This window comes from Schistocerca gregaria, chromosome 2 (genome assembly GCF_023897955.1).
Source record: "Schistocerca gregaria isolate iqSchGreg1 chromosome 2, iqSchGreg1.2, whole genome shotgun sequence".
In the NCBI taxonomy this organism is placed as follows: domain Eukaryota; kingdom Metazoa; phylum Arthropoda; class Insecta; order Orthoptera; family Acrididae; genus Schistocerca; species Schistocerca gregaria.
The window spans coordinates 670,377,803-670,395,450 of record NC_064921.1 but is presented as its reverse complement, the minus strand read 5'-3'; the positions used below and the strand labels follow the sequence as shown (position 1 = coordinate 670,395,450).

Below are 17,648 nucleotides of genomic sequence, written 5' to 3'. Positions count from 1 at the left end.
TCATTCAATGCTGGTTTGTATGACCTAGCAACATCGCCTTTCCCGGCTACATCATGAGAGGAGGGCCAGGCCGCTGTCTTTGGATGAAACCCTTTCTCCATTACCTCATCTGTACTAGGACAAATGGGGACACATTCACCACCACAGAACAATTGTTTTTTGTGGAAAATATAAAGTACAAGTTTGGTGAAGTTGAATCTCTTAGTAAGGTGGCAGTCGCACTCCCTGTTGATCAAAGTTTCTTCTTCCACAGCTCTTCATGCCTGTGATTGTCTTGGCAATGTCCCAGTGTCTGTTACTCCTCACCAATCTCTGAATATGGTCCAGGGAGTAATTTTTCATTGGGATCTCATCCTGCAAACTGATGAGAAACTGCTAATCTGGAGAAGATTAGACAACTGCACTGCTACTGGCGCCTTCATTCTGGCTTTGGAGGGGGATACCCTCTCAGAGAAGGTCAAGGTTGTGTGATACAGATATGACGTGAAACCGTATGTCCCTCCATCTATGCAGTGCTTCTGGGCCACCAGTGTTAGTCCACTGTCCAGGGTCTTAACCTCCAAGGTGCTCTGTGCACTGTTACATTGGTTCTCACAGAAAACCTCGAGGCACACTTTGCAGCGGCATCGTTGTCCTCTTCCTACTCTATTACCTTTCTCTGGCAGCAATGTAGAGTTGAACAGATCCCCCTCTGTTTCATGCCGCACCACGTTGAGCCCTATAACACACCCTTCACTGGATGGGAGTTGGTGCAAACATCCCCAGGCCCAGATTCCATCCACGAGATGATGCAACACTTGGCTGCTCCCCTGAGGCAATAGCTCCTCAGGGTCTTCAACCACATTTGGTTCATGGGTGCTTCTCTGTCACAATGGTGCGAGAGTATAGTTATACCCGTCCTTAAGCCCGGAAAAAATCCAACATCTCTAGACAGCTACTGCCCAATTAGCCTGACAAATGTACTTTGTAAACTGATCGAAAGGATGATCAGCTTCAGATTATGTTGGGTACTCGAATCTCTCAGCCTTTTGTCCTCCCCTTGCGGGCCCGTAGGTTAGAAAAGGCCTGATGTATTCCTGCCTCTCGTAAGAGGTGACTAAAAGGAGCCTCACACATTTTGGCCTTTATGTGATGGTCCCCGTAGGGTTCGACCTCCATTTTTCAAAATTTTCCTGAAGAGTGAGCCAATTGGGGAAGGGCGCCTTACATGGTGCATCATGTCCATCGTGCATGGAGATCTTTAGCCCACTTTCTCGTCGTCTCATTGCAGTCCCATCCACTCCCCATCTCTTGGGCAAGGACACATTCCTGGGTGCATTTTCCACCATGCACTATGCAGTGTCACTTTGTGCCGACAATGACCATATAATTCTTTGCACCTCACATCCAGCACAGTAGCCAGTCTCTTGTGGGGCCACCATGTATCCTGTTGGTTGTACCCCTCTGACAACACAGGGATTGCTCTGCTGAGAGCTGTGCCATTAACTCCTGTGTATGCCAAGGAGTAGATGCACGTCACCCTGGGGCATCAGGACTCCCGGCAATGGCCATCTTGCCAGGTGGCCTTTGCTGCAGCTGGGTGGCGCCCATGGGGAGGGCCCCTGGTTGGAGTGGGTGGCATCAGGGTGGATGACATGCCATGAAGCGTAGTAAGTCATCTTTTGCTGGTGGTCCGCCGCCAGCAGTCTCTAAGCGGACAGTCTAACTGTAATGCAAAGGAATACGACCCCAAGTCGTTCCCCTCCCTGGCCAAACCACGGGAGGAAAGCCAGGCTAAGGATGGCAGTGAAGCTTATTCGCCCCAATACCTCGTATGTACGAGAGTTGATGGGGAATCTTGCATGTCCATGAAGCCTCAGTTTTTTATGGAGCATTTGGAGGAAAGTTTGGGAAGGTGGAGGGATTGTTCACAATGTGCTCTGGGTCAGTTTTGCTAAAAAAAACAGCATCCTCTGCCCAGTCGCGGGCATTACTCGATTGTGGCAAGTTGGGGATGTTTCTGTTACCATCATGCCTCATAAGAGCTTAAATATGGTCCAGGGTATTATATTCCACAGGGACCTTCTTTTGCAATCTGATGACGAGCTTGCACACCAATTTAGAGGGGCAAGGTGTTCATTTCGTCTGGTGCATCCATTGTCTACTATTGTGACTCCAGCCACATATCCCTCCCCCGATGTGGTACTTAAAGTGCTGGGAGTTCCCCTGTACTTCCAGCCTCATCTGTCAAGATGGTGATGTCCATTGCATCCCAATACTCCATGTGCTCCATCTCCCGTCTATGTCAACTGCGGAGAGCATCATTCACCTTGCTCACCAGACTGCAGGATTTTATGGAAAGACAGGAAAATCATGGAATATAAGACCCTGGACAGACAGACCTACACCGAGGCTAAGAGGAAATTTGAGCGCCTACATCCTGTGGCTGTGACCACCTCATATGCTGCCACTACGAGAACAGTTGCTGCCCCATCAGTTCCTCAAATTCCGGTCACCTCTGAGAACAGGGAGACTACACCTGCCCCTTCGATGGTGGGAGCACTTCCCTGCCTGTTGCTCCCACACAACCTACTTCAGGAGCAAACCCCCCACCCCCAACCATCTGGGATTTGAGTCCCCACTAATGAGCCAGAGAAACACAAGGCTTCTTCGGCTCCCCTTGGTAGGAAGGGGTCCCTTGGATCACTTCCTTCACAAGTTTCTGCTAGTGGGAGAGATGACACCTGCCAGTGGTTGAAGAGCCCAAAAGCAGCTGGTCATAAGGCTTCAAGCTCATTGTCAGTCCTGGAGACTGATTCAGTGAAGTCCTCCCAGCCAGGGAAACCAAGGAACAGCACGAGAAACCGAAAAAGCCCCCCCCCCCCCCCAGAACAAGGAACTTGCAGTGGCACCCACACCACTGCTACCTAGCTCTGCGTCTGAGGATGGGGTGAAGATGCTGGCATCCGCTGAGGACCTGGATCTCGCTGGACCCTCAGGCACAATGGATATAGACTGTTTAGGCAAAAAGTCTGTGGCAGCAGGTGACCCTGAGGTGTAGACTGCCTCATTGAATGTTCCATGCCTTCCCAGTCTCAAGATGATGTCATCCTCCAGTGGAATTGCAGCAGTTTTTTACACTGCCTGGCTGAGTTATGGCAACTGTTACGCTTTTCACCTGCTTTCTGCATTGCCCTCCAGGAAACCTGGTTTCTGACAATGCAGACCCCTGCCCTCCATGGCTATAAGGGATATTACGGGAACCATAGTGACTATAATTGTCAGGTGGAGTTTGTGTTTGTCCTCAACTTGGTCTGTAGTGAAACTGTGCCGCTTCAAACCCCTCTTGAAGCTGTGGCTGTCAGAATACGGGCAATGCAGGAAATAACTGTCTACAATATATATCTGCCTCCAGATGGTACAGTGCCTCTGTTAGCTGCACTGAATTATCAACTCCCTAAACCTTTCCTACTTTTGGGAAATTTTAACACCCATAACCCCTTGTGGGTTGAAACCATGCTTACTGGTCAAGGCAAAGATGTCGAAACTCTGTTCGACCTCTGCCTCTTAAATACTGGGGCCGCCACGCATTTCAGTGTGGCTAGAGGTAGTTACTTGGCCATTGATTTATCAACTTGCAGCCCATGACTTCTCTCATCTATCCACTGGAATGCACATAACGACCTGTATGGTAGTGAACACTTCCCCATCTTCCTGTCACTGCCCTGGCATCAAGCCCACGGATGCCTGCCCAGATGGGCTTTAAACAAGGCGGACAGGGGAACTTTCACCTCTGATGTCACCGTTGACACACTCCCATTTGGTAACATTAATGTGATGGTTGAGCAGGTGACTACCCGAATCTTATCTACAGCAGAAAATGCAATCTCTTGCTCTTTAGCGTGCCCCCGGCGTAAGACAGTCATTTGTTGGTCACAGAAATTGCTGAGCTCTACAGTGGCATACGTGACACTCTTCCCTAGAGCATGTGATAGCCTTTAAGTGGCTCCGTGCTAGTGTACGCCAGCTTATGAAACGATGGAAACAGGAGTGCTGGCAGAGGTACGTGTCGACCATTGGGTGCCACACACCACCTTCCCAAGCCTGGACGGAGATCAGACGTCTTTTTGGGTACCAGACCCCAACAGGTGTCTCTGGTGTTACCATCAGTGGCATGCTATGTACCGACGCAAACAGGATTGCTGAGTACTACGCTCGAGCCTCTTTGTCGGAGAACTACCCCTCAGAGTTTCGCACTCGCAAGAGGCAGATGGAAAGGGAAGTCCTCTTGTTCACTACACACCACAGTGAACCCTCTAAAGTACACTAACACATTGCCCCAACACAGCTCCTGGGCTGGATAGGATCCACAGTCAGATGATCAATCGTCTCGTCTGACTACAAGCGCCACCTCCGTGCCATCTTCAACCGGATCTGGTGTGATGGTGTCATTCCATCGCAATGGCCAGAGAGCACCATCGGCCCATCAGGCTCACCAACGTTGTTCGTAAGCTGCTGGAACATACGGTGTGTCGGCGATTGGATTGGGTCCTGGAGTCACTTGGCCTACTGGCTCCATGTCAGGGTGGCTGTCGCCTGGGGCACTCTACCACTGATAATCTTGTGTCCCTCGAGTCTGCCATCTGAACAGCCTTTTCCAGATGCCAACACCTTGTTGCAGTCTCTCTTTATCCACGCAGAGCATATGACACCACCTGGTGACATCATATCCTTGCCCTATTATATGGATGGGGTTTCTGAGGTCCGCTCCAGATTTTTATCCAGAATTTCCTGTCGCTCCGTACTTTCCGTGTCCCAAGTTGGTGCCTCCCATAGTTTCCCCCCCCCCCCCCCTCCCTCCCCGTCATATCCAGGAGAATGGGGTCTCGAAGGATTCTGTGTTGAGTGTATCACTATTTTTAGTGGCCATTAACGATCTAGCAGCAGCTGTAGGTCGTCCATCTCACCCTCTCTGTATGTAGATGACTTTTGCATTTCATACTGCTCCACCAGTACTGGTGTTGCCGAGTGGCAGCTACAGGGAGCCATCCACTAGGCGCAGTCATGGGCTCTTGCCCATGGCTTCCAATTTTCGGCTGCTAAGTCGTGTGTCATGCACGTCTGTCGACATCGTACTGTTCGTCCGGAACCAGAACTCTACCTTAATGATGATCCACTCACTGTAGTGGATATATATTGATTCTTATGACTGGTTTTAGATGCCCAATTGACTTGGCTACCTCACCTTTGTCAGCTTAAGCGGAAGTGCTAGCAGCACCTCAATGGCCTCCACTGCCTGAGCAACGCCAACAGGGGTGCAGATCACTCTACTCTGCTGGGGCTCTACAATGCCCTTGCAAAACCGTGCACAACTGCTCGCCAGTTAAATTGTTCACATTCATAGTTCTCCTGAGCATCCGAATTACCGTCTTTTTTTTCCACCCACAGCAGTTCATCTCCCGCATCAACAGCCCAAATTGGGGCTAATGATTGTGGTGTGTGTGCAATCCCTTCTGTCTGAAATGCAGTCTTTCCCTTTACCACCTCCCATCCAGGTCCATCCGCATGCACCTCCATGTTGTACACCTAGGCCACAGATTTGTCTGGACCTTCCGCGTGACCCGAAGGACCCAGTTAGTCCTGCCGCGCTCCGCTGTCACTTCCTCTCGATTCTTGGTGTGTTCCAGGGCTCTGAAGTGGTTTACACCAATGGCTCGATGACTGATGGTCGCCTATGTCCACAGAGGCCTTTTTGAACAGCATTCCTTGCCCGATAGCTGCAGTGTATTCACTGCAAAGCTGGTGGCCATCTCTCATGCACTTCAGTATATCTGTTCACGCTCCGTTGAATCATTTCTTCTATGTACTTTACTCCTTGAGCAGCCTACGAGCTATCGACCAGTGCTACCCTCGCCATCCTCTGGTAGTGTGCATCTAGGAGTCTATGCCCTGGAACGGTCCCGTCATTCAGTGGTGTTTTTGTGGACCCTAGGACACTTAGACATCCCAGGCAATGAACTTGCCGAAAGGCTGGCCAAACAGGCTACGTGGAAACCGCTTCTGGAGATGGGCATCTCTGGACCTGACCTGCGCTCTGACTTACACCTAGGGTTTTTCGGCTTTGAGAGGCGGAATGGCAGAACAGTACACACAACAAACAGCTTGTCATTAAAGAGACTATGAATGTGTGGAAGTCTTCCATGCCCTCTCGCAGGGAATTAGTTGTACTCTGCCGGCTCTGCATTGGCCACACTTTGGCAACCCACGGTTACCTCCTGCACTGTGAAGACCTGCCTGAGTGTCTGTGCGGCTCCCGGTTGACAATGGCCCATATTCTGGTGCACTGTCCCACTTTGACTGCCCAGCAATGAAGTCTTGGGTTACCGGACTCGTTGCTGCTAATTTTATCTGACAATGCCTCATTGGCTGATTTAGTTTTACATTTTATTTGTGAGGGTGGGATTTATCATTTGGTCTAAATTTTAGCACATGTCCTTTGTCCCTCTGTGTCCTCCACCCTAGTGCTCCTAGGGTGGAGGTTTAATGTGTTGCAGAGTAGCTGGCTTCTCCTTTTTTTATTCTCATGGTCAGCCAGCCATGTAATCTGCTTTGTTGTTTTAATTTCTTCATCTCGTTTCTTGCGTTTCTGTGGTTTTCCTGCCCCCTTTTGTCCATTTACATGTTATTACTCCTCATCGGTCTTGTGATTTTTCCTTTCATTCTGTTTTGAGTTGTCAGTCTCGTTTGTTTTATTCTCACACTTGTGGCATTGGTTTATTTGGCACAAGGGACTGATGACCCCAACGTTTGGTCCTTTTCCCCTTCTTTTAATCCAGCCTGTACTGCTCTTTGTTTGTGGCATGCGTGTGTGTGCGTGCGTGCGCGCGTCACGTAACCCCGCACTCGCGTCACTCACGTAACCCCACACAGCTTACAGTGGGGGACCGTATTTTGTGTTTTCAAGGCACTGTTCACTTTCCGGGTTTATTATCTGACTCAAAATGAACATCACACCTGAGAGACCTACAAACAAAGGGCTTCTGGTTGTTGAACATTTTGAAATGCCTTGGGGAGCTGACAGGTCCCGGCTCCTGCAATTTTATAGGACATTTGTTCGATCATGCCTAGCCTATGGCAGTGCGGTCTGCGGATTGGCCTGTTCTTCACACCTCTAGATGTTAGATGTTGTCCATCATGAGCGCATTTGGATATCGACTAGAGCCTTTCGGACCTGTGGTGAGGCTCGTGAACAACCACTCTGGATTCGGTGACGCATCCTTTTGGTTCAACAGGTGCTGAAAATCAAAGTTGTACCCCAGATGTGGTTTTTACAACTTTGTTTTCGTCTATGTTAAGTATGTACCATAGTTTTATCGTTATTTACACTGATGAATCCCAGCAGGAGAATGCTCTCGGTTGTTCTGTGGTTTTCCCTGGTGAGGTTTTTAAAGTAAGTCTTCCAGAACAATTTACAAATTATGATGCAGAGTTATCTGGCATTCTGATGGCACTGGAGAGGGTTCACAGACATCGCCATATGAGTTTTCTTGTCTGTTCTGACTCTCTTAGTGCACTACAAGCACTTCACCAAATGTATCAGGGGAGACCTGCTGATTTCAGCTCATCCATGACTTTTTACAGCAGCTCCAATCTTTTTCTGGGTACCTGGCCACATTGGGATACAGGGCAACATGGCTGACAAAGCTGTCAAGGAAGCATGTTGGGATGGTGCTGTCCATCAATGACCCATCCCGTTGCAATGCATTATCCCAGACTGAATGGTTGCAGGTGTTAGACAACAAATCTACCACAAAGGCTTGACGGACTTCGTGTCAGCCTCGCCACTAGGAGCAGGATTTACTTACCAGACTTACCAGCAAAGCCCTTTCACACAAGGCTTCCTCTTCTGGCAGGATGATCCATCATTCTGTGGTGTGCCGCTTTCAGTTCAGCATATTGTGCCTATATGTCTCCTGTATACTGATATTTACCCACCATTTCCTTTCATGATTTCAGCTGCGGATATGTAGATCTATGTCAAATCGCTGTTCGCCCAAAAGTGGAATGTCATCTGGAGCACTAGTTTATAAAACGAAATCCGACCTACTTTTCCAGGAAGTGTTTAATTTCCCTTTGAAATTAATTTCTGGATCTTCATTTACAGTGTTCACAGTATGAATATTCTTACACTACTTCATACTGTTGCTTTTGCACCCTCCATAGTTCTTGCTAATGATATTAACATTTTTACTTTTCTTCATGACAAAATTTATGTAGGTTATTTGTTAAAGCCTTACCTTCTGATCGTATTCTTCCATTTTGTATGTTTGTGTGTTGATTTATCCATTTCAACAGATGTTGAGAATATATAGTAATAATAATGTTTGAGTATTGATGTGACCGTACAGTGCTGTGCTGCACGCGTCATTCACATTTCTTTGGCCATCTGGTTTCGTCTGTATGTAAACAAAGTTGAGTTCTACATTCTGCTGTCAACAAACATATAATGGACAGGTACAGTACAATTATGGAAACAAGGCGCGTAGGCTAAGGGAAAGTGGCGATAGGACGGACAATGACTATAGTTCGGTTCTTTTATCTTGGTGGCTCGCGCATGCCCGCCCAGATGTGGGAGATTGCTGTGTTGCCCATTGCAAACGACGCACTCGCCAAGAGAAGCAGCGCCATAGTATAGTATAGTTCGCAAACTTACGTTTAGGGGGGAGCGCGCAGTTTATGAAGTAAAGCCACCACGGCCGCATTAACCCTTTCGCTGCTACAGCACTGTGCGCGATTTTGTCATCACTGTGCTGACACATGGTGTTCCAACTGCTTTGACACACTTATCATTCGGTTTCACAAAAACTATTTGGCCAAAAAATTTGATTATTACACATCTTCTTGACTGATACCGTCCCCCCATGAATGACTTAATTCTGTTTCGATGTTCAACGCAGTTATTGCATAGCATTAAATGTAGTAAACCATTGCACGAAATTTTGAAGAGTTTGCAGAGGTAAGTCCATAGTGTGTACTTTCCGTATGGTTGATTTTAGTTGCCACAATGTTGAAAATGAAATGTGGACAAGATACCTAATTTGCATATAAAAATTACTGTATAACAATATCTCATTTAATTTAATTACCAGTCATATGTAATATTAAGAAATATTCTATCTTTCGCGAATGTAATAATTGTTTTATTTATACCAGAGTCATTTCACTTTTTTCTAAATGTTCTGATTAAAACAAAATTGGTGAAGTAAACAAAACTGAATTGTGGACGTAATAAAACATAGAAACTAAAATATATTGTCAGTGGGGTGCAGCGCGCAAACAATTTCCGTTTGTCACAACGGACAGCAAAAACTTGTAAAACCTTGATCAGTTGACGAAAAAATTGAATATAATGATGCTGCCAAAGCAGCAAAGCAAAGAATTGCGTCAGTCAAGTAGCTCGGCAACATAAGAGTCGAAATTCTGCTCTAAATAATACTTTTAATACTGTTGTTGTTGTTGTTGTTGTTGTTGTTGTTGTTGTGGTCTTCAGTCCTGAGACTGGTTTGATGCAGCTCTCCATGCCTTTTAATACTGTTGCAAAGAATATATCTCAATATGAATAGTAAAACAGTGACTGCGGAAGAGAAGATACACAAACAAAACAGATAATATGAATATTGTATGTGTGCCTTTTCATTGTTTTTAATTGCTGTGAAAAGAAATAATGGACAAAATTAGAAAAACCGAAAACTTATTCTGAATATAATGAAAAGACAAAGCACTCGAAATTTCCAAAAATTACATTCAAACGATTAAAATTCATGAAGTAAGACTATTCGATATTGCTTTTAAATAGAGAAAATATTAAGCACCAAACAAGGTTTGAACTCAGTACCTTTAGCTTAGCAGCCAAACACCATAACCATTACGCTAACGCAGCTAGTCATATGACAGAGCTTCTGTAGGACTCTAAAATATAACGTAAAATACCGACAAACACTGTTGGTATGACTATGAATTATTCATGTTTCATCTAAGCACAATAGGAAATAAACAATTACCACTGTTCTTTATTGCGAAAAAGTGGTTCGTGAGAATGATACAAACACCTTTCCTTGTTATCGCCTGAATTAGGAGGCTTGTTGCTTGCTTGGTTTACTTAATTAATAGAAAATGAAGCAATTGGTATAAAGAATGCTTTTCCAATCTTTCTATAAAAGAGTCTGCTATCAAGACATTGCTTTTGTTCAATTACTTTATTCATGACTGAACATTTCTAAAACTAAAGCTACTCGTCCGTGCTGTGCACTGCAGTCGAGCTCTGGCAACGTCGTTCTATGTTCATTGGCTGACTGTGTTTTGTGACGTCAGATGCGTAGAAGGAACCTAAACTCGGCCGCCTTCGAAATGACGCGCACTATAGGCCTCCATTGTCGGCCAGGGCTGGCAACCCACTGATGTATGCACCTTATACTGGTCTGTAGCTATGGTATAAATTACATACAGAAGTAACGATTTGTGTAAGTGGGTTATAAGGACGGCCAGCTTCAAATGCAGGACAGTATTTCACCAGTGTCCTCCTTCAGACTGCTGCATTCTGTGACCTGATTTATTATTTTCGTAGCCTCGCCACAAATGACATTTCTCCTATAGCTTCTAACTCTTCCGGGTGTCATGGGGGCAGGCATTGATGGGCTAGCAATTACTTTGTCACTCATTATTTATTCTGTAGATTGTCAATGACGCGTAATGATTAATAACAACATGTAGGACTGCTGCTCATACGCCATTCCTGTTAGATCACTGAAACTATAAACTGGAAACAATGGATAGCTGATACAAAACGTTTTGAGAACTATGGGCCCAGGTATCCTCCACCTTTACGTAATCATACTGCAGACTAGTTTTTCAAAAGCAAATGTTGTAAGTTAATGTCACTAGATGCTTGCTAGCCATTGGGATTTATTGCCCTATGATGAGTAAAATCTCTAGTTGTGATCAAGACTTTTTAATGGTCCTAGCTGAACATTTTTCATTGGTTAAAAAATACTGCAATAACCTTGAAGACATGAGTCTGTGGACAGAAACCCCTTGACCCATGCCATGTGCTGCTTCTGCTTGCTAGTGGATGCATACCTTAAGGGAAACAAACTTGCCAACACAATAGAAAGAGCAGAGCAAGTAGTTGAAGGGGAGATGGGAGATACAGTATTAGGAGAATAATTGGAGATATTACTGACTGGTGTAAGTCTAAATAAGACCCATGGGACAGGTGATATTCCCCTCTGAATTATTGAGATCTTTGGGGGACAAAAACATTCCACCAAGTGTGTAAGATATGAGACAGGTGAAATACATTCAGTCTTGGTGAAATACATTCGCACTTAAAGGAGAATGTGATTATTCTAGTGCCAGAGAAGCCAGGAGCTGACAGGTGTAAATATTACTGAACTGTCAGTTTAATAAGTTATGATTGAAAAAAGGTCATAAATTTTTTACAGAAGGACGAGAAAATTGGTTGAAACCATCATTGGGGACGATAAGTTTGGTTTCTGTAGAAAGTTTGGATCGCATGAGGTAATGCTTGGCCCTATGACCTATCTTAGAAAATAGGTCAAAGAAAGACAAAACTATGTTTCTAGTATTTGTAGATTTGTATTGACAATATTGACCAGAATACTCTATATTTTTGAATGTAGCAATGGTAAAATACAGGGAGCAAAAGCTTATTTCAGCTTTTACAAAAACCAGATGGCAGATACAAGAAAACGAAGCAGTGGTTGGTTGAGAATGGAGTGTGGCAGGGTTGTAGCCTATCTCCAATGTTACTCACTCTGTACATTGAGCAAACAGTGAAAGAAACCAAGGAGAAATTTGGAAAAGGCATTAAAATTCAGGGAGAAGAAATAAAAACTGTGATTTGCCAATGGCATTGTAAATCTGTCTGAAGCAGCAACGGACTTGGAAGAGTTGTTGAAAAGAATCAACAGTGTCTTGAAGGATGATGTAGGATGAACATACCAAAAGCAGAACAAGGGTAGTGAAGTGTATTTGAATTAAATAAAGTGATAGTGAGGAATTAGATTAGCTAATAAAACAAAATAGGAGATGAGCTTTTGCTATTTGAGTAATAAAATGAGAAATTTATCATAAAACATAAATTTAAGTGTTAGGCAGTCTTTCCTGAAGATTTTTGGCCAAGCGTAACCTTGTACAGAAGTGAAATGTGGATGGTAAACAGTTCAGACAAGAAGAGAACAGAAGCTTTTGAAATGCAGTGCTACAGAAGAATGCTGAAGGTTATATGGGTAGACTGGATAACAAATGGGGAGTTACAGAATCAGATTGAGGAAGGAAAAAAATTATGGCATAACTTACCTAAAAGAAGTGATCAGCAATAGGACATATGTGGTGTCATCAAATAATTGTTAATTTGGTAATTAAAGGAAGTGTGGCAGTTAAAAACTGTGGAGTAAGTCTGAGGCTTGATTACAGTAAACAGGTTAAAGTGGATGTAGGTTGTAGCAGCTATGTAGAGATAAGGAGGCCTTCACAGAGTAGACTAGTACGAAGAGCTGCATTGAACTGAACTGGCCCTTGGACTGACAACAACAATACATTTGATCAAGATTGTGACACTGTATCGCTGACCTACTTTCATATATGATCAATAAGCTTTTGATGATTTCTCATTTGTAACAGTACACCTCAGCTGCTTTATTTTGTGTAATATATATATATATATATGACACACACAGAATTACTAGCTTTCGCAACCGATGGTTGCTTCTTCAGGAAGGAGAGGGAAAGACGAAAGGATGTGGGTTTTAAGGGAGAGGGTAAGGAGTCATTCCAATCCCGGGAGCGGAAAGACTTCCCTTAGGGGAAAAAAAGGACAGGTGTACACTCGCACACACATACACACACATATCCATCCGCACATACACAGACTTGTGTCTGTCCTTTTTTTCCCCTAAGGGAAGTCTTTCCGCTCCCGGGAATGGAATGACTCCTTACCCTCTCCCTTAAAACCCACATCCTTTCATCTTTCCCTCTCCTTCCTGAAGAAGCAACCATCGGTTGCGAAAGCTAGTAATTCTGTGTGTGTGTGTTTGTGTGTTTTGTTAATGTGCCTGTCTGCCGGTGCTTTCCCGCTTGGTAAGTCTTGGAATCTTTGTTTTTTGTTCATAAAATAATAAAAAGATATCACTGTTACCTATTGCAACAAAATGTCATTTTTCAGAAGTAAGACCCTTGCATAAGTAAAACTGTGTCATTTTGCCCATTTTGATGGCTTGATAAATCCAGCCTCCACTTCTCTCCACTGCTCTTTTTAAGTCTAGATACTTGATTGGTGAAGATTTAACTTTGTCTTAGTTTTATCCCATTAATTTATAAAATACCAGTAAGTTTCTGAAGTAAAGGTTTTTCTTAGGGTGGTTAAATACCCAAGTAGTTAAAAATTCAAATACTGTAGTGTGAAGAGTATCCATGAAGCAACACATCGGAAATGTTGTACATGAAAAATTGAAAACAGTGGTATTCTATATTTCTCCCTTCGTCTGCAGTCAACGACCACCATTAGAACACCTTGATATTTATTACAATTTCAACATCGAATACGGGGTGAATTTTGATGCTTTGTATTTTTTGTTCATGGATGACAAATTGAAGATTTAACTGTGCATGCTGCGTTAAAATCATTTTTGACTGTGTACTTAGGTTCAGCTAATGTTGATTGCTTGTTGTACTGTTGCCCCCTAATTTCTGGTTAGCAACTTAAATTTAAATACAAAAAGGAACTTTGACATCTTTCTGATGTCAAAGAAATTAGACTGCTGATGTCACTTCAATGGAAACTAAAGCAGCCTCATAAAAATGCCAAAAAACGTAGATGGAGTACGGTGGGAAGGAGCCAATTTGTGTTGCTGTGCTTAAAATGTTCATGTAAATTTTAGTTATTGAGAAGCATTACCTCTTAGTAATAAAGAACCTTCTCTTCAAGATATGAAGAAATTTCTGATGAATGGGAGCCACCAGAACCCCAGCCATATAAGGAGCAGGGAAATCTACATTATTACATGCTAGAACAGGATGCATTTGACCAGTATTGTGTTTCACATGGGGGTGAATTGAAAGTGTCTATTTGGCTCAACAGCAGTCCAACCCCTGAGTTGATAATGGAACGTGATGTAAGTAGGAGTATTGTTTTTATGCTTAGTTGTATGAACTAAAGTTAAGAACAGAAAAAGTGCCAGCCAGAACTTTTTCATACATTCCTTATATGTTAGCAACACATCAGTTGTACATAACTGATGGGATGCTAGTTTTACTGAAGCACTGAGTGAGTATAAAATGAGGGATGACTTTTGAATGCTGCAGTTGAGATCTTCGATATTAAGAGATTGTGCCATGTTAGCAATTGGTACTTGACTTTGTAGTGTAGCCCAAATTGTTGTTACAGGTTGCAGTAGCTGCAAAGAGTTGTAGAATGCCGTATTAACACATTGTAGGTACAAGGTAGTGGGTAGGTTGAGACATAAAAAGCTAACTTCAATTAATCACTGTGAAAGCCAGTGTCTGTCTGCTAATATCTTGATTAGCCATTTCAGACCAGCTTTTGTCACAGCCCTTGCATTCCTGTCATGTCTCATGATAAGTGCTGCATGCATTATTTGAAAAAATACATAAGTAGCAGCTCTGTCATGTATTAACATTCACACTTATTTGTAGTACCTCTTAAGAAAGGCCTAAATATGGTGGTGGTATGATTGGAACATGTTTGTTTTTGTAGTTCGCAGATATTCCTCATAAAATGACAATGTGGATTGCTGGCAATTGGATGAATGATTTATTGAATTTATATTGATGTCTTTCATGAGGTAATAAATCTTACATCTGTCTGTTGTAAGTATTTGTAATGTTCAAAACAACTATAGTCGAATTTTACACAGTTTAAAAAATGGATAACTTATAAATCTGATGATAATACGTGTGGTCTTTGATATCAGGTTACAGTGAGCTGTGAGATAATACTTAACATTTAAGTTATTGAAAAGAACAAAAATCTTGTTTGATTTGTGAGAAGTAGCAGGACGTTCTCTACTTTGCCAATCTCTTCAGCTTAGAGTAGCACTTGTGACCTATGTCCTCAATTGTTCGCTCAATGTATTCCAATATCTGTTTTCCACTACAGTTCTTCCTTTCTAAAACTCCATTTAATACCACAGAAGTCATTACCTGATGTCGTAATAGATGTCTTATCATCCTGTCCCTTCTTCTTGTCAGAGTTTTCCGTACATTCCTTTCCCCTCCAATTCTGCGCAGAGCCACCTCTTTCCTTACCTTATCAGTCCCCTAATTTTCAACATTCACCTGTAGCACCACATCTCAAACACTTAGATATTCTTCTGTTCTGGTTTTCCTACAGTCCATGTTTCACTACCATACAATGCTGTGCTTCAAACATACATTCTCAGAAATTTCTTCCTCAAATTAAGGCCTATGTTTAATACTAGTAGACTTCTCTTGGCCAGGAATGCTCTTTTTGCCAATGAAAGTGCTTTTGATGCCCTCTTTGCCCTGTCCGTCATTGGTGATTTTTCTGCCTAGGTAGCACAATTCCTTAACTTCGTCTACTTTGTGACCAACAGTCTGATGTTAATTTTGTGGCTGTTCTCATTTCTGCTTCTTCTCATTACTTTCGTCTCTCTTAAATTTATTCTCAATCCATAATCTACCAATTATACTTCTTTCCATTCAACAGATCCTGTAATTCTTCTTCACTTTCACTCAAGACAGCAGTGTCATTAGCAGTTCGTAACAGTGATATCCTTTCACCTTAAATTTTAATCCAACTCCTGAACCTGTGTTTTATTTCCATCATTGTTTCAATGTACAGACTGAACAGTAGAGAGAAAAGACTACATCTGCCTTACACCTTTTTTAATCCAAGCACTTCGTTCTTGATCATCCACTCTTATTATTCCCTCTTGGCTCTTGTTCAAAGTATTGTGTATTACCCATCTCTCCCTATAGCCTGTCGTTATTTTTCTCAGAATTTTGAACGTCTTGCACTATTTTACATTGTCGAACGGCTTCTCCCCCTCATAAAGGCCTTGAGTTCCCTTTTCACATATTCACTCTCTCCTCTTTAACAGTGGAATACTCATTGCATTCTCAATGTTATGATCCTTGCTTTGAATTTCACCAAAGGCTGTTTGTTTTCAATTTTTCTGGATGTTTAATCAGTCCTTCCGACAATCATTTCTTTTTCAATTTCTTTACATTTTTCAAGCCGCTATTTCGTTTGTTTCCCTGCACTTCCTATTTATTTATTTTCCTCAGTAACTTGTATTTCTGTGAACATTTTTGTACTTCATTCTTTCATCGATTAACTGAAGTATTTCTTCTGTTACACATGGTTTCTTCGCAGTTAACTTCTTTGTACCTATGTCTATCTTTCCAGTTTCTGCAATTGCCCTTCCTAGAAATTCCCATTCCTCTTCAACAGTACTGCCTACTGAGCTATTCCTTACTGCTGTATTCCCTTCGAGAACTTCAACCATATCTCATCATTCCTTAGTACTTCTGTACCCAACTTCTTTGCATATTGATTCTTCCTGGCCAATGTCTTAAACTTCACCTTACTCTTCACCACTACTAAATTGAGAACTGAGTCTGTATCTGCTCCTGGGTAGGCCTTACAATGCAGTATCTGATTTCGGAATCTCTGTCTGACCATGATGTAATCTAATTGAAATCTTCCTGTATCACCCTGTCTTTTACAAGTATACTTGTACCACCTCCTCTTGTGGTTCTTGAATAGAGTATTAGCTACTACTAGCTGGAATTCATTGCATAACTCAATTAATCTTTCTTCCCTCTCATTCCTTGTCCCAAGCCCATATTCTCCTGTAAACTTTTCTTCTCCTTCCCCTACAGCTGCATTCCAATCCCCCATGACTATTAGATTTTCGTCTCCCCTTACATACTGTTTTGCCCTTCCAATATTCTCATATACTTTCTCTGTCTCTTCATCTTTAGCTTGTGACGTCGGCATATTTATCTGAACTATCGTTGTCAGTGGTGGTTTGCTGTTGATTCTAATAAGAACAACCCTATAACTGAACTGTTCACAGTAACACACACTCTGCACTACTTTCCAATCCATAATGAATCCTACTCCCATTATATCATTTTTTGCTGCTGTTGATTTTTAGATCTGTTTAGAAATTCTTGTATTCTTTCCATTTGGCTTCACTGACCCCTACTATATCTATATTGAGCCTTTGCATTACCCTTTTCAGATTTTCTAGCTTCTCTACCATATTCAAGCTTCTGATATTCTATGTCCCAACTCATAGAATGTTGTCACATCATTGGTTATTCAATCTTCTTATCATGGACACCTCTCCCTTAGCAGTCCCCTCCCACATATCTGCATGGGGGACTATTCAGGAGTCTGTTTCCAATGGAGCGATCAGCAGGAAACTTTTTCAGTTGCAGGCCACATGTCCTATGGATACACCATATGTGTCTTTAATGCATTGGCTTCCATTACCTTCTGCATCCTCATGCCGTTGATCATGGCTAATTCTTCTGCCTTTAGAGGCAGTTTCGCACCCCAAGGGCAAGAGTGTTCCCTGAACTTCCCTCCACTCCTCAGC

The 17,648-nt window shown here is 43.0% G+C and overlaps 1 protein-coding gene across 1 annotated transcript in view; it reads left to right on the top strand.

Moving 5' to 3' along the window:
- Positions 1–17,648, top strand: part of LOC126334714 (eukaryotic translation initiation factor 3 subunit B) — a 79,431-nt gene that overhangs the window by 30,920 nt on the left and 30,863 nt on the right. Inside the window, exon 4 of the mRNA XM_049997225.1 lies at positions 13,985–14,171. Coding sequence (XP_049853182.1) covers positions 13,985–14,171 — 187 coding nt within the window. The remainder of the gene's footprint in view (positions 1–13,984; positions 14,172–17,648) is intronic.